Genomic DNA, 26,747 nt, shown 5'->3' with positions numbered 1-26,747 from the left:
TTCACCCCTCCAGCAAGCATAACTTCCCTCTTTAGCTGGTAATATACAACTGTTCACTGCGATCTTTGAAGAAAATAGTACATCCTTTTCTAATTATGAGTAGTAAAACATTTGAAAATGCTGTAGTTACAGAAAAAAAGAAAGGATTACAAAAAGAAGAAAAACACTTTGCCCAAAACTAATTGTATCTCTAGTTTATATTAGTTGGTTTCAGGAGTTTTCATTAATAATTATTGAGCGATTATATTTTGGAGCTCATGTTCCCTGGATTCATACCCTTGCTGCATACTTAACAAACTGTTGCATTAGGAAAGGTACTGAACAAATTCACATCCTAGATCCCCAACCTGTAGAGTGGGAATCCTTATAATATAAATATTATATGATGTATTAATCTGGATTCTCCAAGAAGCAGATGCGAAAAAGGGATTAAACACAAGAGGGTTTTATTAAGGGAGATGCCTATCCAAACAAATGGGGTGGAAACTGAGTAAGGCTGGAAAAGCTGTTAGTCATGAAGCACGCGTGACCCAGAGTGCAGGGAAGGGGTAAGAAGTTTGAGTGGAAGTATCAAGCATGATGTGCAGCCCAAGGAAAGGTTAGCAAGGGTTTCAGGGATTCCTGAGACAAACTTAGCTATCAGAGGAACCCTCTGTCTTCCTGTGATGGCTCTGCATTAATATCCCTGCTGAACACAGTCATTGGTTGGGGACAGGTGCAGAAATAGATTTCAGAGCAAAACAGCAGGTACTCTTAGTCAATTAAACTTGTTGTACTTTGAGGTCCAGAGGCACATGCTCATGGCCACAACAAATGATTATCATGTAGATAAATTGACAAACTCCAATGAAAGTACTTAAAACAATGCCTGAATCATAAACATGGATTTGTCCATTTATGTATTCATAGTATTCATCATTATTAATAATAAACACATTAATAAAGGAGCCACATATGCAATCTGCTTGAAATATTTGGAAGAAAAATATAATAGTGCTACAGAGGAGTTAAGAGAAGCTTAATATTTATAGTTTGCTTAATTCCTCTTAAGTAAGAAATATTATTACATATCAATAGATTTGTGTAATTGATTTCCTTCTACTAATAGTTATTGGTATATATTGCCAAATCCCTAATGTATACTGGAATACCTAACTCTATACCCCTTTATTTCTGCCTTAAGAAGCAGGTTTAAGGTTGTTTTAAAAATTAAAAAAAAAGATTTATTAATATCATTATTTTTGTCACATGCTATTGATATTATCAATATAAAAAAGTTGCATCATTTAATTGGAAGGATCTAGCTAGTAATTGTTTGATCCACTTGTATAAATTAGTCACTGGGTGTGCAAAATTTGGGGAGGAATTGGATATTCATTAAAACTTCTTGTATCTGGCCATATTCTCAACAGTGGAACCTCCTTTCATCTTTTCAAAGAGCTTCCATTGCTGTAGAAAATCCACAGGGTTTATGCGAGTAGCTGTGATACTCTGCTCAAATAGAGGGAAGAAATATTACATTAAACATAATATGAAAATGCTTGCTGGAAATTCTCTGAGGCCACTTTACTATGACTTCTGTTTGAACAAACAGATTACTCAGAGGAGAGTCTTAAATGGAGAGAGTATGGAATGTTCAGGGCATGGCCTCCTATCTCTTACTTTTCCCTATTTGTACTCTTTGTAATTAGAAACCTAGCTATTCTTCCCTGTGTGTGTTACTCATATGCCTTTGCCATTTCTCTGGCTGGGATGTCATCCTTTGCTCTGGAGTTTACATTAACTATACCATCTAAGACCTGTTCTTCCCGTAATACTTCAAGGGCTAACACAAGCAATAACTTTTTAAATTTTTCCCCAAGTGTCTTAGTCCGGATGGACTTCTCCATATGTTCAGTGTTTATTACCCATGTTATCCCTAACCTCTCACATGGCATATACCATTCCTTCTAGCTATTCCCATAACATACTGAACCTCTCCTTCATTCCTAGGATTGTGACTGATGAATCTAAATTGTCATTTTGGGAAGATAGTAATTTGCAATTTAACCACCTGTGAAGTCACCCTATTACATACAACATGATTTACTAGACCCTTGTTTAGATAAATGTTGGTGAAAGATTGTGTTTTTGTCTGCTTGCAAAATATTTTGCCAGTTTTAGTTGTTTATTTATAATGTTCATAATTTTGACTTTTGTGGTCCAGTATGTAAAAAAAAAATAGTATTGGGACTCATTTATATACCGTATACAATGAATTAAATTGACCCAGGTAATATGGATTCAGACATATGTGTAATTCAGCAAGACCTGGTAACGAAGTGGGATGTACATTAGCTTTCTTTAGTATATTGATAAGTAGTATTAAAACATAGTTAATTTTTGGTTGGGTCTTTTGAGAGAAAAACATTAGAATAGTTCATGTTTCCATGGTAAGCATCTTACTAAAATAATGTCGCAGCTGGGCCAGGGCCTGTTCCAAGAAAAAAAGCATTGTTGTACACTCTTAAAAGAGTAAGATTCTGAGCTCAGGTGTATTCAAATGGTTATGGCAGATAATATTCTGATCAGATTACTAAATTCTATATCTTCCACTTTTCACTTTGTTAGCTATACTCAGCGTGTGGTTGGAAATGGAATCAAAGCCCAATCTGGAAATCCCGAAGTCAAAGTCAGAGGAACTGATCCCGTGATAAATCAAATTATTGATAAACTGAAGCACGTTATTCAGGTAAGTGCTGATACTCTATTTATTGGTATAATCAATGGTAAATAATAAGTATTCGCTTTCCATTACATGTGATAAATCTATTAATCCTATCTGATGGTCCTACCTAAATGTGAGTATTGGAATAAATTATTTGTATTGAGATTTTAGAAATATTTTGTTGAGCAATTTTCTTACAGAGTCAATGTACAGTAGTATTTTATTTTATTTTTTATTTTTTTAAAGATTTTATTTATTCATGAGAGACACACAGAGAGAGAGGCAGAGGCAGAGGGAGAAGCAGGCTCCCGGCGGAGCAGGGAGCCCGATGCGGGGCTCGATCCCAGGATCCCGGGATCGTGACCCGAGCCGAAGGCAGACGCTTAACTACTGAGCCACCCAGGTGCCTATCCATACAGTAGTATTTTAATGGAGGGCGCTCCGTATCTGTGAAAAGTAGCCATAGCCTCAGCATCTCAAGGTATAGTGAAAATCGTAGCATAAGCTTCATCCCCTATGAATGAGCTTTAGACATGGGGACTGCCGTGACAATTAGGGAAAAAAACAACAACCATAGAAGACACTGGAGTCACTTTGCAGGCAACTCTCTGAGCCTTGCTGTGAAGGGTTTTGCTCCACTTTCAATAAATGTTAAGTCATAAATGGATAATAGGCATTTTTGTATTTATTTCCTGTATCACCTTTTACATGTTATCTTATAATCTACCTAATGACTGTTTATGAAATACTTCTGTTATATCTTTAATAATCTGTAATCAAGTATGTATTACTGTTTTTAATATATAGCATATGAAGCATGTCAATTTCTATCAAAAGAGCATTTCACTGAATAATCTTTTAATTAGAATCAAATATTATATTACATGCTGTAATGGCCATCCTCCGTTCTTCATCTATTGGAGTTTGGGGTAAGAAGGACTATATTTTAGGTATTCGTTTTTTTATAACAATTTATCTATGCATATATTCTCATTTTTTCTAAGTAAAACCTTGGGTGGTTTCTTATTTCTGATATTCTATGTCAGAAACTATACCTAAGCATTGTATTGAGTTTTTATGAATATTAAAATATTGTAGGTGTGCCTGGGTGGCTCAGTAGTAGGTTAAGCATCCAAATCGATTTTGGCTCAGGACATGATCTCAGGGTCATGAGATCGAGCCCATGTGGGTCTCTTCGCTGGGCATGGAGCCTGCTTGGGATTCTCTCTCTCCCTCTCCCTCTTCTCACCACTCTCCCCCTTGCTCACAGGCATTCTCTCTCTCTCTCAAAAAAAAAATCTAGAGTCATTGGTATGCTCTTCATAGTTGTTTTGCAAAACTTAAGTTTATGTAGGGCCAGTTCTTAGGATTCCATTTTTATGAAAGTCTGTATCTTTATCAAAGAAAATGTAAACAGGGGGCACTATGTCCAATACCATAGATCTCTCCCTTCCAGGAAGCAATAATGGTTACTTTGCTTATTCTGTGACTGGTGCATTGGGAAAACAGAGCTTTCACCCTGGATGGCAGAACCAAGTAAGTTCCATTGAGAAAAGTGTAAGAGAAAAATGGTGTCATGACTACTAGTGCATTAAACCTCATAGCCTCTGGTGAGTTAAACCAATTCTCTCAGAGAGATCTATCCCAGGTAAAGTAAGTAGGTGCCTTATGCTGCTAGTAGGTCAAGCGCTCTAACATTTCTTGAACCTGAGTGGAACTGGGATTGTGTCAGGAGCTGAACTGACCCTGAAGCAGGCATCAGAGTGAGCAGTATGAATTAGACCACAGTCTGGGGCAGAATGGCTGAGATCAGGTTGGAGATCTGTTGTTCTCAGAAGCAGTGATATTAAGCCCATTAGTAAATATCACTCAGGCATTTAGAAGAAGGAGGTCACTCTTCCTGTCCAATTTTTGGAACCTTGATTTTCCATAATAAGAAAAACAAGACATCCAGAAAACAAAAGACATGCATCTTGACTCAGTGAGAAACTAACGGGGATTCAGAAGGACTTAGGATATTAGTTTAATTCTTGAATTTCCAGTGGCTCAATAAACAATCTATTAGGAACTCAACACATAAGAGGCTCCACAACAGAGATTTGTGTGCAGGAGATTTCTGGCAGGGTGCCTTTGCAATCAGTGAAGGACTGGAGGAAGTAGCACTGTAGAGAGAGAGAGAGCGAGAACGTGCAATTGTAGTAATAATGGAAGCTTCTTCTGAATCCAGTAGGACCTCTGGAGCTAGGATGGCCCTTTCCAGTTGGCCTGAACTGAAACAAGGAGGTGTGGGTTATTGGACCAGTAATTGGATGAGGGCTACTAGGGTGGAGGCAGGGGAGTGTTAACTCAGCTCTGAGTTACCAGCAGCCAACAATATTACCTGCAGCTGGAGGAACAAATACCTTGTTCTAGCTGGCACCTCATAGCTTCATGCACTGTAACATGGTATAATAAGGTATGCAGATCTAGACTATTCAGGAACTCTAGTGCACATTGATCATAAAATCAAAAGAGCTTTAATATGAATCAGTCCCTTTCCTTGAGAGAAAATCTTAGTGGTCTCCAAAGGGGGCTAAACGTTCCCCCAGAGAGGGCATAAACCAATCGACTGGAGGGCAGGAAGGAAAAATAGAACTTCAGTGTCTATTTATTCTGTCTCGTTATGTTAATGTATTTGGTTGTAGGAAAGTGTATAAAATATGTAACAGCACAATGGCACATGTGTTTAGGGTAGAAATACATAAATTCACATATCAAGTAGGTGTGTGTTCAAACTTTATGGAATATATACATGATAAAAGTTGATGGAAACCTTGTTATAGGTAATGAGGATGGAGCTGCTATATAGGAAAGAGTCCACAGATAGAAGAAAACTATATTCACAAAGAAATAAGTAGATAGTCAAAATATAAAGGTTTATAAAAACTCTTAGGAAGAGGGTTCACTGGTATGTTGCCCATCCAGCATAACGTCACCGTCTTCTTGTTTCGTAGGTTTTAAAGCCATATCCTTTTCAAGATGGCAGAGGGAAATAATCCCACTTTTTTTTTTTTTTAGCTCTTGTGTTAAATTGAGTCCCATTCTTTCATCTTTATATTAGTGTGCAGATCTCCAATTATTCATGCTTAAGTTTTGTTCTAGGACTGTAAGAGACTATGATATAAAATGTTACCTTTGAGGTCTATCTTTTAAAGTCTATAGGATAAAGACTGAAGCTTAGGTTTTTAGAGAAGATAGCAGAAAGTCATTTTGTACAGGTGTCATGAAAATATTCACCTTTAATGTCTTAGAACATGTTCTCTCCTAAGCCAGCTGTCCCAAAGAGGAAGAAACATTTTTGATTTTGCTAGACTTCTGACTGCTAATCATATATGTGTGCCCTGGCCGGGCTGGCTATTATACTGTCACTATGAGGGGGGGAGTTATAAAGACCTAGCACGGTGTCAGGTCTGAAAAGTTTCAGAAAATTGTCTTCTATAAACGATAGTTTCTTCATTTGGGAGTAGTGTGAGACAAAGGGAGGAAGTAGAAGTAGGTTCAGAATTTAATCTGTAGATTTAGATGATCACTTATTTGTGTTTCCATAGAACTCAATCTATTTCTTACTGTGATAGATACTAAGTGCATTTAACAATGAAAATTACATCTCCCATTGTAGGGATAAGCTAATGTTCCTCTTGTCCTTTTCGCCCTATGTAAATATAGGGAAATAAACCAGCCATATTTATTAGCAAAAGTTGGCTCCATACATTAGCCTCCAAACACCTTTCTTTTTAGCCTGTCATTGAGCTGCACCTCATTTTCTACCCTGTAACTTCTGCAGTTACAGTCACTAAACAAGTGGGTAGGAATTTTACTTTGAAAAATGGCACTTTTTGAATGTCTTAATAATTTGTTCAAAATATTCAAACAGTACTTACTGAGTTCCCACTATGGGCCTGGTTCTACACAAGGTTAAAGGGGTGAACAAAGTAGATGCAACTCTGTTCACATGAGATTTACATTCTAAGAAAAAATATGTAAGTACAATAACTGTCGGCTGGCAAATGTTATAACAAACAAAACAGGATGAAGTAGGAAACGTTACTTAAGAAGAGTGTGCTTGTGGAGGCCACCAAAAGGGGAGGTGGATATTTGGGTTGATACTGAAGAAGGAGAAGAAGGGAATCAGAAAAATCTGGGAGATCTGTGTGTGGGGCAAAAGGAATACTACATTCAAAGGACCTGTGGCAGAAATAGGTTTATTGTATTCGAAGAACAAACAGAAGGCCATGTGGCCAGAACAGAGTGAGTGGAGGGTAGAGAAAGAGAGAGATGCTCTGAATTAACAGGAATTTGGTAGACTCCAGCAGGGAGTTTAAATTTTATCCTAAGTGGGATGGGAAACCAAAGACTGAAGGCAGAGGATGATATAATTTAATTAATGTTTTGTAAAGATAATTTAGTCTTCACTTTGGAAAATGGACCAAAGTAGAAGAAGAACAAAAATAGAGGAAGTAAGTAATAAAGGCAGAAGATCATGGTTATCGGGACTAGAATAAGAAGAGTGGCCAACATGCGAAGCAGGGAGATTTAGATAAATACGGGAAGGAGAGTTAGTCAAGATTTGTTGATGGATTGGAAATGGGATAGAGAGGGGAGAGCAAGCATGAGAACTACCTTTGGTGGGGTGATAGTGTCATTAATGAAACAAGAAATTCTGGAAATGGAGCAAGTCTGGGGTTTAGTTGTTGGGGTTGATTAGAAATTATGGTTTTGTTACATTTGAAATGCCTCAGACTCCCGAGAGATACAACCAGAATTCAGGGGCAACCACAGAGCAGGAGGTGCGTGTTTGGGAGCATCGGTGTTAAATAGTATTTAAGTCATGGGACTATGAGGTTGCCACCTTCTTCTTAGAGAATTAATTCGCAAAAAAACTGTTAGGGGAGAATATAAAACAGCAGAATCATATGAAAGATGTGTATTCAGAAAATCTAGGAATGGAGAAAGCATTTATTAAATGTGTGTGATACCATGTAGCTACTTAGACAGTTGATGTAGGGCAGAAAAGGTATTTAATAACATGAACTTTTCTTTTACTGAAGAATAACCAATGTTCATTATAAGAAATTGAATTTTATTATCTTAGAAAATTGTACAAAAGGGGGGAAAATAAATGTTCTAACACTTATAAAACAAGCAATCTCAGGAAATAAGCCTTGTAGGCTTTTGCTGTACTTAATTATACATATAATTAAATCAAAACTTTGACTTTCTCTTATAAAACAAAATGAGATCAAAGAGTGCATTTGGTTTTGTGTCCCGAAGTACTCACCTAACAACATATAACATATTTGTTTCCATAGCATAAAATACTCAGGAATATGGTTGCTCGTGCATGTATATTATTCTATCATATGGAAGGACTATAATTTTATTTAATACCAAACTGAAGTTGGATATTTAGGTTGTTACCAATTTTTCACAATAATAAGTACTGCTAATATGAATATTCCTAAAGATGAATCTTTTTACCACTTTTTCCCCTTATGATACATTTCTAGATGGTTATAACCAAGAATCTATTCATTAATAATCTTAGGTATTTTGATAAGTATTGCTAGATTTTTATCCAGAAAAATTGTAAGAATTTATATGTGAAGCACGGGATATTTGTCAACTTTCTCAGCATGTTGAGGGTATAGTTGGGAACTTGGCAGTGACCACACATTGGTGGTAGGAAAATCACATGGAATTCTAGAGACCAAAGTAGCAGTCCTTTAGACAGCCCTTTAGACATGTTAGCTTGAGCTGGTATCACCTGCAGGTACTGCAAGTATGGCCAAAATAAATATTTTAATTAGAAAATAGTTGCTAAAAATTTCAAGGCTTTCTAGAGAAAAGTCCTAGCAAAAACAAAGAACTTTATTTCATTGTTAGGAAAAGCCCTCTATTTTTAAATCCTACCAAGAAAAAAAAAAAAAGTTGCTCAGAAGATCTGATATAAATGGGGAATTATGGATTATAGCTTGGTCCTCAGGGAATATCTCAGGCACTTTTTTGAAGTCCCCTCACTGACTCTGTAAGTCCTTCTGAATTGGGGATAGGAAGTGTGGAGAAAAGAAGAAAGTCATGCCTGACCTCCCACCATCTGTCATTCTGCCCCTTTCTCTGGAGAAGCCATTGTGCTAACATACTTTCCAGCACTTTCCTGCGTTTTAAAACCTGTACTTGAGGGAGACAATGCTTGTACTGCTGAAAATTGCCAGTGATGAGTACGGCGCAGTCAAGAGCAAGTGAGGAATTTTCTAAAGGGAGAATTTTTAAAGGGTTAACATGAACTTTCTTAGATGTTTGCATCAAACTGAATTGCCCTTTAATAATAGATTAGAAACAATACCTGATTTCTCTTAGTATACTGACTGAGGAAATGATTGAAAATTTTAATTCAGATTTTTTTCTCTTAGCAAACTCACTTTAAAACTCCTTGTTGTTCATATTTGACTAGGTTTGTTTAGCGCAAAGTTGTCAGGAAAAAATTATGTTTGCAGCAGTTTATCTTTAAACATTAAATAACATCTATCATTTTTCCTAAAAAAACCAAAATGATGTCAGCAGTTAAAAGCCTAACTCCTGAGTATGGTTAGTTATGAACGATAATGAGCAATTGCTTAGAAATCCCTTTACTTACTTTCAATATGAAACATAAAAAGTAATATCACAGCAATTTTCTATAATTCTTTTATTGCAAAACCAATAAATGCTACAGTGTTGTTAAAAGTAGTAGATTTAAGTAACATTTTATTTCTTCAAACCTAATAATTACAATACATAAGAGAATATTATCAGTTTCTATTAAATACTCATTTTTATAGAGACTAAAACTTCTTTAGAAATATGTCTTCATGTGTAAAATAAATTTGGTTTTTAAATGTGAGAAAAAGCAGTAATCATAACCATTTGCTTGAAACTACAAAATATATAGACATCTTATAATATGTATTTCAATAATCACAACCTACTGGATTCAAGCGGAGATGAGGACGCTCTTAATTCATGTAGGAAAGGATGGCACTAAATTGCCTCTTTTCTTTTTTCCCATTCTCTTCCTAGAATACCGATATGATAAATAGAAACTTTAGAGCTGTGATAGAGTGAGAAGAGATTCTGATTTAAATCTTAATGAATAGTTCTAAGGTTAGTGTCTATAAATACAAAAAAACACCCCAAAACGCACAAGGTTTTTAGAATGTCAGTTTCTGAATTCTGAAAACTAAGTTTTTTTCATGAAAACACTTAATCTAATACACATTTTAGAAACTTCTTCTTATTGGTTATTACCAATAATAACAGTGATGCAGAACCAGTCAATCATAACTGATTGGTCAGGGGTGTCAGCTGATTCTGTCAATTTCCTTCTCTTCTGCAGACTGCTTTTCTTGCTCAGGAAATTCACACAGCACCTTGACTCCTTGCTCCTCATCTCTACTACACACCAATGTCATGTTCCCAGGCTTACTATATTAAAATTCCAGAAAGATACATACCTTATGATTTTACATTAGCAGTGCAGTAGTAACCAAAACACATTTAGTTATCTTTTGATTCAGAAGAAAGTATTTGAAATGTACTCAATAACTTTGAATGGCCATCTAATTTAGCAGTTTGTTGGTCTGAGTAAATTCAATGGAAGGTTGCTTTCTGGAGTGTGTAGTATAATGCACTGACTTCACTATTGGCCATTTCATTAAAAAAAAAAAATCAATTGTCAGCATAAAACCAACCATTTCAATTAGTGTACAATCAACTGGAAATGAGAGGATTTGGGTTGGCCATTTTTTTTTTTTAATTTAAAGAGTATGTAATTGTTCTATGTTGTATAAAATTTTACTTTATATTCACTTGGCTGCTGCTGATCTTACATGTTATTACTACCTATTAAGATTTGAGCCATTTATTTACCAGGTTTTCTGTTTATCAAATATACTGAAAGAATTTGAGCACTAGAACTTTTATACTTCATGGTTTGGTGATTAGTCATTTATGGGCTAAGACTTTTGATCTTTCTGTTAAAATATAACATGAAATATGCTTTATTTCACAAAATGACATTCCAAGTTATAGCCACCTCCCACAATAATTCAGATTTATTGTAAAAAATTGAAATTATTGGTATTTAAATTTTTTTAAGAATTATGAAATCTAAAAGATAAACGTATAGCACTATATTATCAGAAACTAGAACAAGTGAGAAAAATAATGCCTTTGAGAGTTATTATCTATCCATTCAGTAATGTCAAAGAACCAAAAAAAGAAAAAAAAGAAAAACCCCCAAACAAAAAAACAAAATCCCTTTTATTTCAATAAAACACACTGGCCACAATATAGCAGTATGCTAAAGAGCATGAGTTTTGAGTTAGGACAAGGCATATGATTAAATTCCAGTTCTTGTAGGTACTAGCTGTATGTCTATAGTCACCTTAATTAACATTTTTTGTTATATAATCAAAAATATAAAAAAATCATCAGTGACATGTGGAGAAAGTGAAGCTCTCAAATACCACTGGTGGAATGTAAAACCATGCAACTACTTTGATAATTAGATGGATTTGTAAAAGACTAAACATAGAGTTACCATGTGAGCCAGAAATTTTGCTCACAGCTATATACCCAAGAGAGAAAAAAATATGTGTCCACACAAAAACCTGTGCATGAATGTTGATAGCAGCATCATTCATAATATCCAAAAAGTGGAAACAACTCATATGATCATCAACTGATGAATGGATAAATAAAATATTATATATCTGTAAAATGAAACCTTGTTCAGCAGTAAAAAGGACTTCATATGGATAAAATGCTACGACATAGAAGAACCTTGAAAACATAAGTAAAAGAAGCCAGTCACAAAAGATCACATATTGTATGAGTCATTTACATAATAAATATTAACAAATGTATTTCATTATTTTATTTTGACATCACTTTTCATTTGTATATAGAATATTCTCTTATACTGGCAATAACTATTGGTAGTATACTGAAGACTTATCCTACCTGACCTTGATGGTTTTGCTAATACTGTGCTAAATAAGATAATTACTTTTTAATATCTAAATGCCTGTGAAGTTTTATCAGTCTTTGCCCTCTTACTTCCTGACCCACTTGCTGTTATTTCCCTAACACACTGTTGTCTGATTGCTGGTTCCATCATTCCACTGAAATGCTCTTGCTAAATTCACTGATTATCTTTCTCTTGTTATTCAGAATCTAATAGGCTTTTATTGTTGTCATCTCTCTTGAGCATTTAATATCACTTATCTATGCTGTTGATCATCTCTTTGTTCTCACTCTCTTGATTTCCCATCAAAGTTTCTGATTACTCCACCCCAAGATCTTTGTACCTTTCTTTAATTACTTTAAATTGAACTCAACAGAAGGGTGTTGAAGATAAAGCCAAGGAAATATCCTAAAAAATTATAACACACACAGAAAAGAGAAGGAAATAGTAAAATGATGAGACATTATAATTTCACTCCAGGAGATTCAAGTAATAAGAATTTCATAGAAAAGAACCAAACTAATAGAAGAAATTTATCAAATTTTTTTTTTCAGAAATAAGGAATCATGACTCCAAATGGAACCTACTAAGTGGCCATGACAATGAATGAAACATACACCACACACAATAATTGTGAAATTTCTGAATACTGAAGAGAAGATATTAAAATCTTCCAGGGAAAGAAACCAACTAAAGAAAATACACAGGAATGCATGCAAAGATAGCTATTAGATTTATAGTTGCTTATTGACAGGAATACTAGACAAAAATGGAAAAGCAATACCTTCAAATTATGAGGCAACTGATTTCTGGCCTGAAATTCTATACCCAACTAAACTAGCAGTCAAGTATAAGAATAAATTTAAAAGATTTTCAGATAAGTAAGGATACACAGATACATATTTTGTTATACCTTTTGTAGAAAGCTGTTGGCAGTGGGAGTGATTGAGAAATAATAAGATAATAGGGTTTAGGAAACTTATATTGAAAACATCATAATAAAGAAAAGGTTGACTGTGGGAGGGAATTTTGTAAGCTAAAAAGGAAAAAAAAAATCAGTAGCTTAAAGGGATATGTTGGAGTGTATGGAAAAGAAATTACTAAGCATTTCACAGATCTAAATCATTTGAGGAAAAAATAAGATAGAGACATAGATGTGATAGATGCAAGGCAAGCTATGTAATTGATAGGTACCATGGCAATTATGGATTATGGGGAATAAAGCTTTACAGGAAAAGAAATATAATCACAATACACTATTGCTCTGAAGTAAATAATATACTTGTAGACATTACAGTAATCAAAACTTTGCTAAAGCTGTATTAGTTGTATGGGAAAAGGAAATGGTGACTTGGTGGTATAACAGGGAGTCAGTAACTGTTGTCAAGAATTGACAATGAAGAAACAGAAAAACTGCCTATTTACTAAAAGTTATATAGACATGTAAGGTTAATGCTAGAAAAATCAATCAGGTTGATTATTACTGCTTACAGGAGCAGGAAACATGGTATATAAAGTGCTTGGGCAAAGAAATGCTATTTTTTTCTTAACATAAGACTTTTGGTACTACTCAGTTTTCTACTAGATATGTTTATTACTCTGATAAATATAAATATAATTTTAAAAATGAAAGAGAAACTCTACATCATGATTTATATGGACATGCATGATCTTGTTTTCCATATCTCCAGCCTCATTAGCTAATTGCTCCCCTTTTCTACATAAACCTGACATCTACTCTCCCTACAGATAAACTCCTCATTGTTTCAGTTCTTTCAACTATTACTTCTAGGTCTTTCATTCTCTCTTTAAAAACAATAACAACAATTTTGGGGAGGAGTCTTTTGGGTTTTCCACATACATCATGTCATCTGTGAAGAGAGAGAGTTTGACTTCTTTGCCAATCTGAATAACTTTTATTTCTTTTTGTTGTCTGATTGCTGAGGCTAGGACTTTTAGTACTATGTTGAGCAATAGTAGTGAGAGTGGGCATCCCTGTCATGTTCCTGACCTTAAGGGAAAAGCTCTCAATTTTCCCCCATTGAGAATGATATTCACTGTAGGTTTTCATAAATGGCTTTATGTTTTGAGATATGTTCCCTCTATCCCTATACTTTGAAGAGTTTCAATCAAGAAAGGATGCTGTATTTTGTCAAATGCTTTTTCTGCATCAATTGAGAGGGTCATATGGTTCTTGTCTTTTCTTTTATTAATGTATTGTATCATGTTGATTGATTTGCGAATGTTGAACCACCCTTGCATCCCATGAATAAATCCCACCTGGTCGTTGTGAATAATCCTTTTAATGTACTGTTGGATCCTGTTGGCTAGGATCTTGGTGAGTATTTTGGCATCCATGTTCATCAGGGATAATAGTCTGTAATTCTCCTTTTTGATGGAGTCTTTGTCTGGTTTTGGGATCAAGGTAATGCTGGCCTCATAGAAACAGATACCTCTCCAAAGAAGACATACAAATGGCTAACAGACACATGAAAAAATGCTCCACATCACTTGCCATTAGGGAAATACAAATCCAAACCACAATGAAATACCACCTTACATCAGTTAGAATGGCAAAAATTAACAAGACAGGAAACAGCAAGTGTTGGCGAGGATGCAGAGAAAGGGGAACCCTCTTACACTGTTGGTGGGAATGCAGGCTGGTACAGCCACTCTGGAAAACAGTATGGAGGTTCCTCAAGAAGTTAAAAATAGAGCTACCCTATGACCCAGCAATTGCACTACTGGGTATTTACCCCAAAGATACAGATGTAGTGAAAAGAAGGAGCACATGCACCGCAATGTTCATAACAGCAATGTCCACAATAGCCAAACTGTGGAAGGAGTCAAGATGCCCTTCAAAAGATGAATGGATAAAGAAGATGTGGTCCATATATACAATGGAATATTACTCAGTCATCAGAAAAGATGAATACCTATTTTTGCATCGACATGGATGGAACTGGAGGGTATTATGCTGAGTGAAATAAGTCAATCAGATAAAGACAATTATCATATGGGTTCACTCGTATGTGGAACATAAGAAATAGCACAGAGGACCGTAGGGGAAGGGAGGGAAAACTGAATGGGAAGAAATCAGAGAGGGAGACAAACCATGATAGACTCTTGACTCTGGGAAACAAACTGAGGGTTGCGGAAGAGAGGGGGGTTGAGGGGATGGAGTAATTGGGTGATGGGCATTAAGGAGGGCATGTGATGTGATGAGCACTGGGTGTTATATGCAACTAATGAATCATTGAACACTACATCAAATACTAATGATGTTTATGTTGGCTAATTGAATTTAAATAAGAAAATTAAAAACAGCAACAACAAATTATTTTTTACTTGCAAAAAGAACAAAAACAATTTTATCTATTTTTTCTTTGTAAGTCCTGGTTATCCATTATGTTTCATTTTTTCTGACAAATAACATGTACTCCTGTAGTCTCCTTGGCACTCTGTAACTGACTTATGAGATCACTTTTTAGAAAAGAAGAATTAAGGAATTAAAACACTGGGGTATTAGGTACTATCAACAGTGGCCTCTTTCTCTCTACCCAAATATCTTGGTTGGTCTGCTATTCTTTATTATTTCTGATCTTAACCTGTATTTTCCTATTCTGACTTTAATGTTTTAAGCTATATCTCACAAACATTGCTAATGTTTTGGCTTAAACGTGGCTGTTCTTTGTGCTGGTTAAAAGCTCCAGAAAAACCTCTTTTCTAGCTTTTTCTGGATTTTTTAAAAAAAGATTTTATTCCTTTATTTGTCAGAGATCGAGAGAAGACAGAGAGAGAGAGAACAAGCAGAGGGGAGTGGCAGCTAGAGGGAGAAGCAGGGTCCCCGTGGAACAAGGAGCCCGATGTGGGACTTGATCCCAGGACCCAGGGATCATGACCTGAGCTGAAGGTAGACGCTTAACCAACTGAGCCACCCAGGTGTCCCCTTCTTCTGGATGTTAAATCAAGTTCATAGTTCTACAACCTTCATTGAACTCTGGGTTCCTAGGGTCATAGTAGTTCATAAGGCTTCCCAAACAGCTCAGTTTTTCTCTTGTTGTTCATCATTTTCTGGGCCATGTACACTCCTCTCTTGGCAGTGCTCAGGAATTGACTCCAAATACACCAAAACTTGGCATTCAAAAAGTAATTCACCTGATTTTCTGAAGCATTCCTTTGCCATACATAATTTTTAACTGGCTCATGTATAGTCTCAGCCTTCTGCAGGTGTATTAAGAGTCCGTAATGCTTTGTAGACTCAATAAATGTACTCTGTAATTACTTAAATATCATTTTATGAATGTGTTTGAAGACGTAATTTGTCAGAACAGAGCAGTTTCTGGATATATTTCTTGCAGTTCAGGAGCACTTAACCAGATGGCCCCCTATAGTTTTGGGACGGTAAATGCATCTCAAAAGTAGGATGAGGGTAGAGGAATGTGGTCACAGGGGATCAATGGGAAAGTTTCTTAGGCACAGGATATTGAAGAAGTGAAATAAATACTCTATAGAGATTCATTAAAAACTAAACTAAGTAAAAGTTCTATGATAAAATTAAAATATGAATTATAATAACCTTAAGAAATGTGATATGAATGTAAGTTCTGCATTTATTATGTTTTTCACATTGATATGATGGAAAGTTAATCGGTTTCATTAGGAATAAAACAAATCATGAGTTTTATAGTAATGAGTAAGAATGGGCATTTATATACATTTTACAAGGCAGGTCAGTTACTATTTCTGAAAATGACCATTTTGAAATTTTATATCTGGAAATTTATTATCAAACAAGGCCTGAAACTCATTATACAGATGGTAAAATCTAATTTAACTCCCTTTCACACTTCTTTTCTTTTTATCTTATAAAAGCAAATGAGTTTGTCAGCTTTTAATTATATAAGTCTAATTTGAACTTACTATATGTATATATATAACAAAACAAGATAGTTGCTAAATTTACTTGATCTTAGGGACTTTCTATTGTACACATTCATTTTTAATTTAATGATAAGAAAATCTCTTCAAGGTTTTTGTAAAGGAATCACATTATCAGAAAAGTTTACATTTCTAAAAAATAAATATGTTCTTAAGGCCCTTCACAGATCTTGGAATGAAAACCTAATTCTTAAGAATTTTTAAGTATTTGATTTGTACCCATTAAAATGTATAGAATTTAAATTTCATAATTCCCCGTCTTAGAAAATGTGAAACATGACTCACACATATCATGTATATACTTAGATTCTGATTTAAGTAACCACACTGTTTTCTCATTGATGAAAATTGAGTAGCAAAATTATTATATTTCATCCAAGAACACAATAGCCTTATCAGAAAACTAATTTTCAATGTCTGTTTCACAAATATGCTCATAACTAGAAAATTTGTCCTGTTTCTATGCTAATTCATTGAAGCATCATATTTCAACCGTTCTTTAAAAAAACCTCTTTACCTGACACTTTAAAAGGTATTGCATCTCAACCTATCAATGCATTTCTTGGATTTGTAACAAGGAACAATATTCCAGGTATTATCCATTTAAAACAAGCCTCTATGTAGAACATCTTTTGTGTTGCCTTTTGATTACCATCTCTATTTTTTTTTTAATTTTTATTTATTTGAGAGAGAGAATGAGATAGAGAGAGAGATCATGAGGGTCAGAAGGAGAAGCAGACTCCCTGCCGAGCAGGGAGCCCGATGCGGGACTCGATCCAGGGACTCCAGGATCATGACCTGAGCCGAAGGCAGTCGCTTAACCAACTGAGCCACCCAGGCGCCCGATTACCATCTCTATTATGTCATGGGATATACCTGTGTTTCCTCATTGTGACTAGCAGAGGGCATGGAAAGATAAGAAATGTTCAATATATATCTATTGACTATATAAATGAAAGTTATAATTAAGTTGATCACTCTATGTAAAATTTAAATGGAACAGGAAAATGAATCTTCCCAATTATCAAATACTAAGAGAAACTATTTAAAATCAATCTAATTACAAATACTACACCTTCAATCTTAGATTACAGTTTCACAATTCTTGTTCTGTTTTATTCATTCATCCATCCATTCATTCATTGAACAAGCATTGTTTTAGTATTACTAGGTGCCAGGTCTGTTAATGATACAGGGAATACAAAATATGATTGGATGAGGGCATTGATAAGAGTGAATATATTACAGAAGCAATGCCTATAGCAGTTAGGATGTGGTCTGCTTCCGAGTACATAGGGAAGGGAAAGCTGACAGTATCTCTTTACTTTATTCAACCAATATTATTGAGGCTCAATTATGGATCAGGCTATTTCCTAAATAGTAGTTTTACAAAATTGAATAAGACCACACCTACTTATAGTAAAAGATTTCCATAATAAAAAGATAAAGGGATTCAGTTTGTAGATTTTATACTAAGATTTCTGATCTAGCTTCAGAGAATTAGTTACAATTTCAGGAACCTCGAAGGCATTCAATTAAGATTGAATATAAAACGAATTACCAGAGGATATTTCATGAAATACTGCGTAAAACTTACTTCAATTAGAACGTAGTTATGATTTATTTTAAAGATATTGCAACATGTACATAGTGGATATAATGACTGAATAACAGAAATGTTCAACAATAACACCTTTGTAGCAGTCAGGCTATTGCCACAATAATCTTGGGTTAAGAAGCCATGCAAGGGGCGCCTGGGGGGCTCAGTTGGTTAAATGTCTACCTTCACCTTAGGTCATGATCCTGGGGTCCTGGGATCGAGCCCCATGTCTGGGCTCTGCGCTCAGCAGGGAATCTGCTTCTCCCTCTACCTGCCGCTCCCCCTGCTGTGCTTTCTCTCTCTCTGTCAAATAAATAAAATCTTTAAAAAAAACATGCAAAATTCAGTGAGATATATCAATAAGCATTTTTTTTTTTCTTGTTCCTGTACCTGTGGTCAGCTACAAGTCAGCTGATCTAGGCCATGCTTGGCTGGGATTTGCTTAAAGTCCAGATCTAATACACGTGTTGGTCATCCTCCTCAGATCACAGAACCTAAAGCACATTATTGTTATGGTAGAAGTCAGGAGCACAAGCCCGCCTGGGCAAAAACATGCTAGCTTCTTCTGTGTTTGTTCCTGTAAGATTCCCCTTTGGCCAAAAAGGAAAGTCGGACAGCAAATACCAAAGTCAAGCAGTGGAAAAGGATATCCTTCCTCCAGGGATGCGGATGGGGGAGAGAATCAATAATTGCCCCCAAATGACCTAATCTACCAAAATCTTGAAGATTTTAAAATAATAATATCATGGCATTGCTTTCATTTGTTTGCATTAGGCTTTGCATAGGCAACAGTGCAATGCAGAAGTACTCTTTGAACTCTTCCTCTTTATTCATGAGATTGCTACATATTTTCCACTTCGATAATATTTTTATAAGCCTTCTTTATGAATCAATCTGAAAACCTTGTAGTTAAATTTGATCAGGAAGGGGCACATCAACTTAAATCATTTAAAATGTTTCTCAATATTTTTAATGTTTTGTGCTGTTGTTAATATTTTGTGGAAAAAACTTGAACTGATAGAATTTATTTCTAAGGGAGATATTGATTTATTTTAATGAACTACAAAAATCAGAATAAATTACTAACAGAGAAATTACACTTGAAATACTAGTCTGAGCTCCAAATAAGATTGGATTTTTATGTTAAACGTTTGGACTCTAATTGTTTTGTTAGGTTTGGTTTATTCAAGTATAATTAGTAACATTATCAGCAGAAAAACATGTGCTATAATTAAATCATTTAAATAATCATTTCTTGATGTCTTAATATGCTGGATTTCTCAATTCATTAAAGTAGATAAGAGTTCTCTGTAAATACAATTTATTATCAGTAGTTTGCTTTTCTAAAAATGCTTGAAAATTTAGAATTCTGCTTGAACTTTTAATAACAATATGTTATTGTGATATTGATGCATTATGTTTATAAAACATGAAACAAGACAGAAATATAGGATAATCAGAACATTTGCAACCTTTTTGCCTTTGCAATTATCAGTGGTAGAACCTTTTTTTGTCCTCAGTAAAATACAGATGATTTTGGAAATGCACTCATTCCAGTTTCAATCTAGGGAAAACTACTTATATACTATGCCTATGTTTACAGGATACCAGTGTTTTGAAACATAATGCATTATTTTTGTTTCTTATATTCCATACTTAGAATTTGCTCAAACAGGCTATTAAAACTAATAATATAGGGTACTAAGTGAATATAACTGTGGAATCATATTGTGCTAGTATAATTAGTATAGTATAAGTAGTATAACACTGTTTGTTAATTATACTTCAATAAAAACTATTAAAAATCAATAAATAAACTAAGAGAATAGAGAAACTAGTAGGGACACAGACATCTCAAGAGATCTCGCCATTCCTTCCAACCCATGAAATTTGTCACTGAAATGAGGAGATGGAAATGGAGCCAGTGGGAATATGGATTCTTAGCTAAAAATTGTTTCTCTTCTTTTAAGAAGAGTCCTCAGTGGGCAAGAATATGGAAGTGTGCAGGACATATACTTGAGGTATCTAAGCATATGCTTTCCCTAGCAAACTCAATAAATAGATCCGTTTAAAGGAGATAAGGTCCATGCAACTGATTTTGCATATAAGTGATGTGTACATAGGCATATCCAAGTATTCTCAATCAGTTCTCAGTTACTAAACTGTTAAGCTGAATTGAATGATCATTCTCATGTATTAAGAAACATGTTACCTGATAAATGGACTGTCTTAAGAAGAAGAATGACAAAAACCTGCTTTTCCCAATACTTCCCATCGTGCGTCAGCTACTCTCCTTCCTATGATGTCCTCCACTAAACTGGTCTCCAAGCATCTTTTCCACTCAGAGACTTTAGTAGATACTGTTGTTGTGAATGACTTTGATAAGCATTTATTCTACGTATTTTTACCCTAATGTAATTTTCAGATGATGGTCTCATGGGATCAAGCAGAAGGAATTACATGGAGAATCTCTATTTGACTCCATAGAGTAAAGAAAGAAAAGTTGTTTGGAAGGGTATCAGGTTGATAAGGTGTCCCTCTCTTAACCAAGTGGCCATGAGTCATGTTTCTGTAACAGAGGGCCAGAGTGTGACAAGTTCTAAAAGTTTGCTTGTTTGTTTGTTTTGGCAGCCAGCAATTGGCCACATTGATGTTTCAGGGTTACAGTGGATCCTCATGAAGTGGTGCAAATGCAGGACAGGAGGAGACAATTGTGCTCCAGGCTGTAAAATGAAGCCAGAGTAGAAGTTCCAGTAGTTGAGAATATGAAGAAGACAACCTGTGGTAGCAGGCACCCAGGGGATCCAGAAATCTCTTCCCAGCCCCTACAGTCCTGAACTTTCAGGAATCTACCCCCTGTTCTCCTTTACTAAAATACCCTTCACAGGCACAACAATATCAAAAATGAATTTAGAAAGACAGTAAACATAATCTAGATGAAAGGACTTTATAGCCACAGCATGCTTGGGATCGAGCAGCAAAGAAGAGGGATGCGAAGAGGAAGAATTGTGAGAACTAACATAGTGTTAACTAATTTCTTAAATTTCCACTACAGAGAAATAGTAACATTTCACAGATTGTCTTCTCAACACCAATTTCACAAATGTAACTATTTTTGAAATTTTTCCTCTTGGTCCTTTTCCATGACAGTGAAGTCCAGAGGAGGACAGAGGAGCTGGAATTCGACTTCCAATTTCACCACACTCTAGGTCCTATTCTGAAGGGTCCAGACTCCTTTTGGAGTTCAGTCGGCTTCAGATTTTTTTCTGAAGGCTCTGGCAATCTCTACTTATATCTCATTGCCTCCAAACTTAGTACTCTGACTCACCTGGACTTTTTAAAATTTTAGTGGACTGCAGGGGCTGTTATTTTTTTTTTTTTAGATTTTATTTATTTATTTGAGAGAGAGAGAATGAAAGACAGAGAGCATGAGAGAGAGGAGGGTCAGAGGGAAAAGCAGGCTCCCTGCCGAGGAGGGAGCCCGATGCGGGACTCGATCCAGGGACTCCAGGATCATGACCTGAATCGAAGGCAGTCGCTTAACCAACTGAGCCACCCAGGCGCCCTGCATGGGCTGTTATTTTAATAATAATGATACAGTGAATAATTTCAAATTTTATTCTTAAATAACTATGAATTTTATTTCATTGACTTTTCTAAAACGTCTATAAGAATGTAAAAATTTCAAGTCAAATGGTCTTTAAAGTAGGGGGAAAAAACCCCATAGTATGCATATGTCTTTTAAAGAACAGAAATGTAACATTTGCTTTTAAAATGAATATACTTTCTGTCCTTCTAGAGTTTTGCTGGATGGTCTGCTACAATACAGGGAGTCTATCCACCACAGTCTTCATTTTCTTTTTTTGTTTTTCCCGAGGATTTCAAAATTAAAATTGGCATCGATCCACCAATTCATTCTTTTCTCTTTATTGGATGAGTGCACATAGTTGCTTTATCTAGATCTTACTTTTCAACATAAACCTTCAGCAGATTCTCTCATGTTTTATTGCTGAGTAAGCAGATGTGACTTTCATTTTTTCCTTTTCATTGAACAGTTACCTCATTTGAAATTTTTCACTTGGTTTAATTTAACTTTTTTTGATGGTAGATGCATCTGTTGCTATCTGTGTTTGGTTGTCATTTTAATGAGTTGCTAGAAGATGTGTCCACAAGAGTTGTGCATTTTCCTGTTTTCCTACTCTTCCTTTATTCTTTATTTCATCTACATTTATTTTCAAGAAATGGAATTGGTATATTATCATAGATTTGCCTTTTGCCTCTCCCAGATTTTCTTCCGTAAGTAATTTCTTCCATAAGTAATTTCATTTATACTTTTGGAAACATTTTATGATTTAATTTTATATAAAACATCAAAACTCCTTTAGAAAATTTTCAGTTTTCCAAATGCATGCTGGCATAGGTTATTTAATAGTTATTACAAAATGATCTTTGGGGCAATAAATTTTGATATATAAGGATAATTCCCAAATGTAATTTAAAAGTGATGAACTAGTCTTTAATGGCCTAGAATTAATGTGCATTTATCATTTTAATCTTCATAAAATTTCAAGAAGACTATGTATTCATGATTACTTAACATAATTTTAAGCCCCAGTGCAAAATGAAAATGTAGGATCTCTTTATTCAAAAGTTACTAGGGACTCCAAAGAGGTCCTACAGTAAAAGGTGTGTGGGCCTTTCTAAGCAGATCAGATGCCCATGAGGCCGGCCCTGTGTGCATTTTTTTAGGCTCATCATTTAGTTTGCAAGCAAATCTTTAATTGAGAAAACAAACACTGAAGGACATTTTTACCAGAATGTTTTAAAAGTTATATAATATCAGAACTATAGAAATAAGATATAAAAAAAGATCACATATCCAACCTAAATTCAAACAATGGAATTCTTTTCTTTTTTTCTTCAAATTTTTATTTAAATTCTGGTAAGTTAACATACAGTGTGATATTTATTGGTTTCAGGAGTAGAATTCAGTGATTCATCACTTCTATGCAACACCCAGTGTTCAGCACGATAAGTGCCCTCCTTAATACCAATCACCATCTAGCCCATTCCCCATCTACCTCCCGCCATCAACTCCCAGTTTGTTCTCTATCTTTAAGAGTCTCTTATGGTTTGTTTCCCCCTCTTTATTTCCCTCCTCCCATATGTTCATCTCTATTGTTTCTTAAATTCCACATATGAGTGAAATCATATGGTATTTGTCTTTCTCTCACTGACTTATTTCGCTTAACATAATACACCATAGCTCCATCCATGTTGTTGCAAATGGCAAGATTTCATTCTTTTTGATGGCTGAGTAATATTCCATTGTGTATACATACCATATCTTTTTTATCCATTCATCGGTCAATGAATATTTAGGCTTTCTCCATAGTTTGGCTATTGTTGATAATGCTGTTATGAACATTGGGGTCCATGTACCCCTTTGAATCTGTATTGTTTTATCCTTTGGGTAAATACTTAGAAGTACAATTGCTGGATCATAGGGTAGTTCTATTTTTAACTCTTTGAGGAACCTCCATACTGTTTTCCAGAGTGGCTGCACCAGTTTGCATTTTTAACCAACAGTGCAAGAGGGTTCCCCATTTCTCCACATCCTTGCCAAATCTGTTGTTTCCTGTGTTGTTAATTTTAGCCATTCTGACAAGTATGAGGTAGTATCTCATCGTGGTTTTGATTTGTATTTCCCTGATGAAGAATGATGTTGAGCATCTTTTCATGTATCTTTTAGCTATCTGGATGTCCTTGTTGGAAAAGTGTCTATTTGTGTCTTCTGCCCATTTCTTAACTGGATTATTTTTTGGGTGTTGAGTTTGATGAGTTCTTTATAAATTTTAGATACTAACCCTTTATCAGGTATGTCATTTGCAAATATCTTCCCCCATTCCATAGGCTGCCTTTCAGTTTTGTTGATTGTTTCCTTTGCTGTGCAGAAGCTTTTTATCTTGATGAAGTCCCAATAGTTCATTTTTGCTTTTGTTTCCCTTGCCTCTGGCAACATATCTAGTAAGAAGTTGCTATGGCTGAGGTCAAAGAGGTTGCTAGCTACCTGTGTTCTCCTTTACGATTTTGATGGTTTCCTGTCTCACATTTAGGTGTTTCATCCATTTTGAATTTATTTTTGCATATAGTATAAGAAAGTGGTCCAGTTTTGTTCTTCTGTATGTTGCCGTCCAGTTTTCCCAACACCATTTGTTGAAGAGACTGTCTTTTTTCCACTGGGTAATTCTTTCCTGCAAAGCATGGAATTCTTTCATAACTCTCTGATACAATTTGCCTTTAGGACCTAATATCCCACTTATGGGTCCATTTTTTGAATGACCCTAGATAGCATATCTATCTTATTTTAGCCTAAAATCTAACTTCTGTGAATTCTAACTACTGTCCCAAGTTCTGCCCTAATGAACAATTCAGATAACTATATTTTCTATTCTTTTAGGTGGAACCATATGGAATTGTCAATATTGAGCCTTTTTTGACCTATACAAATGGTGATCTTATGTGTTTCCACCTAAGACATAGCAGCTCATTAAATATGTGAAGGCAGGGACCATACAGCCACCATCCCCCATTACCAAACTTATATACATACCCTTTCCAAAAACCTTAGCAGTTCCTCTCTTCCTCAAACTAAGAGTCAACATTCTTTGACTCTTCATCATTATTAACATAAGAAATTTTTCAAACCCTTTACCATGTTGGTTGAGTGACTCTAACAATTAGGTTTATTAATTTTCCTCTTACAGTTTGACATTCTTTATTGAAAAGAGTGCTCCACATGTTGACTAAGGAATCCTTTTGATAATGTCCCACTCTCCATTTTTTAACCTATTCTCTCCCGTTATTTTTTTGGTTCAAAATATAACCTCTTCTATGGAGAATCCTAGTTCTTTCCACTTCTGCGATCTGAGAGGCATTCTTTCAATGAGCTCTCAGAAACCTCTTCGATATAGTGAGCAATGAACTCAGTACTATCAGTATAATGATTATAGTGGGGAGTTCTGTGAGGCTTATGCATAACATCAAAAAGCAAATCAGTAAAAGAAAATTCTATTACAGACCATGGTCTAAATCTGTAATTTTCTGATGATTTCCACAGAGAAAAAAATAACATTGATCTAACGTAGAGCACTAGATTTCTAAAATTTTTATCTGCTACACATTTCCATCAACAAGTTTTCTATGGAAGTCCAACATGAAAAAACCCTACCTAACGTGGAGCTGTTCTCTCCACTTGAGCTCTATATTAACCCCACTCTGTTGGTCTGACCACTCCCCACCTCCCCCACCACACACACACAGGAAAAAAAAGACCAAAACAAAACCCAATAAATCTGAATTTTCAGCAGCTTAACTGAATCAAAGTTTATTTGTTGTGCCTATAAAATCCAGCCTTGGTCAGGGTACCCTCTCCTATCTGTAAACTCTGGTCTTCCTAACACAAAACCTTGAGGTACACAAGGCAGAAGAAGAGAGAACATAAGAATGAGGCAGGGACTTTTTCCGACCTCAGCCCCAAGGTGGCACATGTCACTTCAACTCATGTCACTTAGACATTTTTACATGATCCCAACATAACTGGAAGTCCCTGAAATATCTGGAAGTGCATGAATATTTGCTGAGCATGAAATGTATGTTATAGACTCTCTTCTGCTTTCTCAGATGCCTCTTGACTCTTCTCCATGGGAACTCCTAATACTCTACATAGCATGATATAAAAGCACTGATCTCAGGGGGATGATGTCTCTAAGCTTCAAGCAATTCTTCATGAAATATTATTCTCCAATACCAAACTTTCCATAAAAAAGCAGCTGTAAAGAATCCAATGTTTTATTTTCTGAAAGGGATTGAAATACAAAGATTTTGTGTATCAACAAAATGACAGTTGTATGCCTTGGATAAACTGCCTAGTGTGAGGTAAGGATGATGTCCTTTTTTAAAAAAAAATTGCATCTCTCAAGGATATGACTGAATGGAGAACAGACTCAGGAAGTATGAACATACCCAAGATTTCCCTCTAAAATATTTCTGGGTCTTCAAAAAAAGTGAAAAGATTTCTGGGTCTTCTCTAATGAGGGGGTGTGTCCAGAAAATTTAAGACCTCAAGAACAAAGATAGTGCCCTGTTCAGCTTTTGCTCCTTCAAATACTGTCCTGAATTTGACACCTGCTGGGTTTTAAATTAAGTTTGGTTGACATGAAACAAAATCTTCAGCTGCCTGGTAGAAAGTTCCCACGGTCCTTTTCTTCTGAATCTTATTCTCCCTTCGACATTTCCAATTTTTATTACAGATACCACAGTCATTTGGGCTTAACATTTTGGAGTTTCTATTGGGTCTTGCATATTCTTTTGTCTTTCAAATAATCATATGCCAAGGATTGTTGCCTCTGATTGATGTCTTTCTCTCGATTTTATTTCTGCAAATTAAGTCATTC

The 26,747-nt window shown here is 35.3% G+C and overlaps 1 protein-coding gene across 1 annotated transcript in view; it reads left to right on the top strand.

Moving 5' to 3' along the window:
- The window catches only part of LOC118009637 (glypican-5-like), a 176,601-nt gene extending 151,748 nt beyond the window's left edge, over window positions 1–24,853 (top strand). The window contains exons 5-6 of the mRNA XM_035003786.1: window positions 2,611–2,731; window positions 24,752–24,853. Of these exons, the coding sequence (XP_034859677.1) occupies window positions 2,611–2,731; window positions 24,752–24,853 (223 nt within the window). The remainder of the gene's footprint in view (window positions 1–2,610; window positions 2,732–24,751) is intronic.
- The last annotated feature ends 1,894 nt before the right edge of the window (window positions 24,854–26,747 follow it).

This window comes from Mirounga leonina, unplaced genomic scaffold (assembly GCF_011800145.1).
Source record: "Mirounga leonina isolate KUSES-001 unplaced genomic scaffold, KU_Mleo_1.0 Mir_127, whole genome shotgun sequence".
NCBI classification, from domain to species: Eukaryota; Metazoa; Chordata; class Mammalia; order Carnivora; family Phocidae; genus Mirounga; species Mirounga leonina.
Note: the sequence above shows the minus strand (reverse complement) of the source record. Positions and strands in the feature narration are given on the sequence as shown.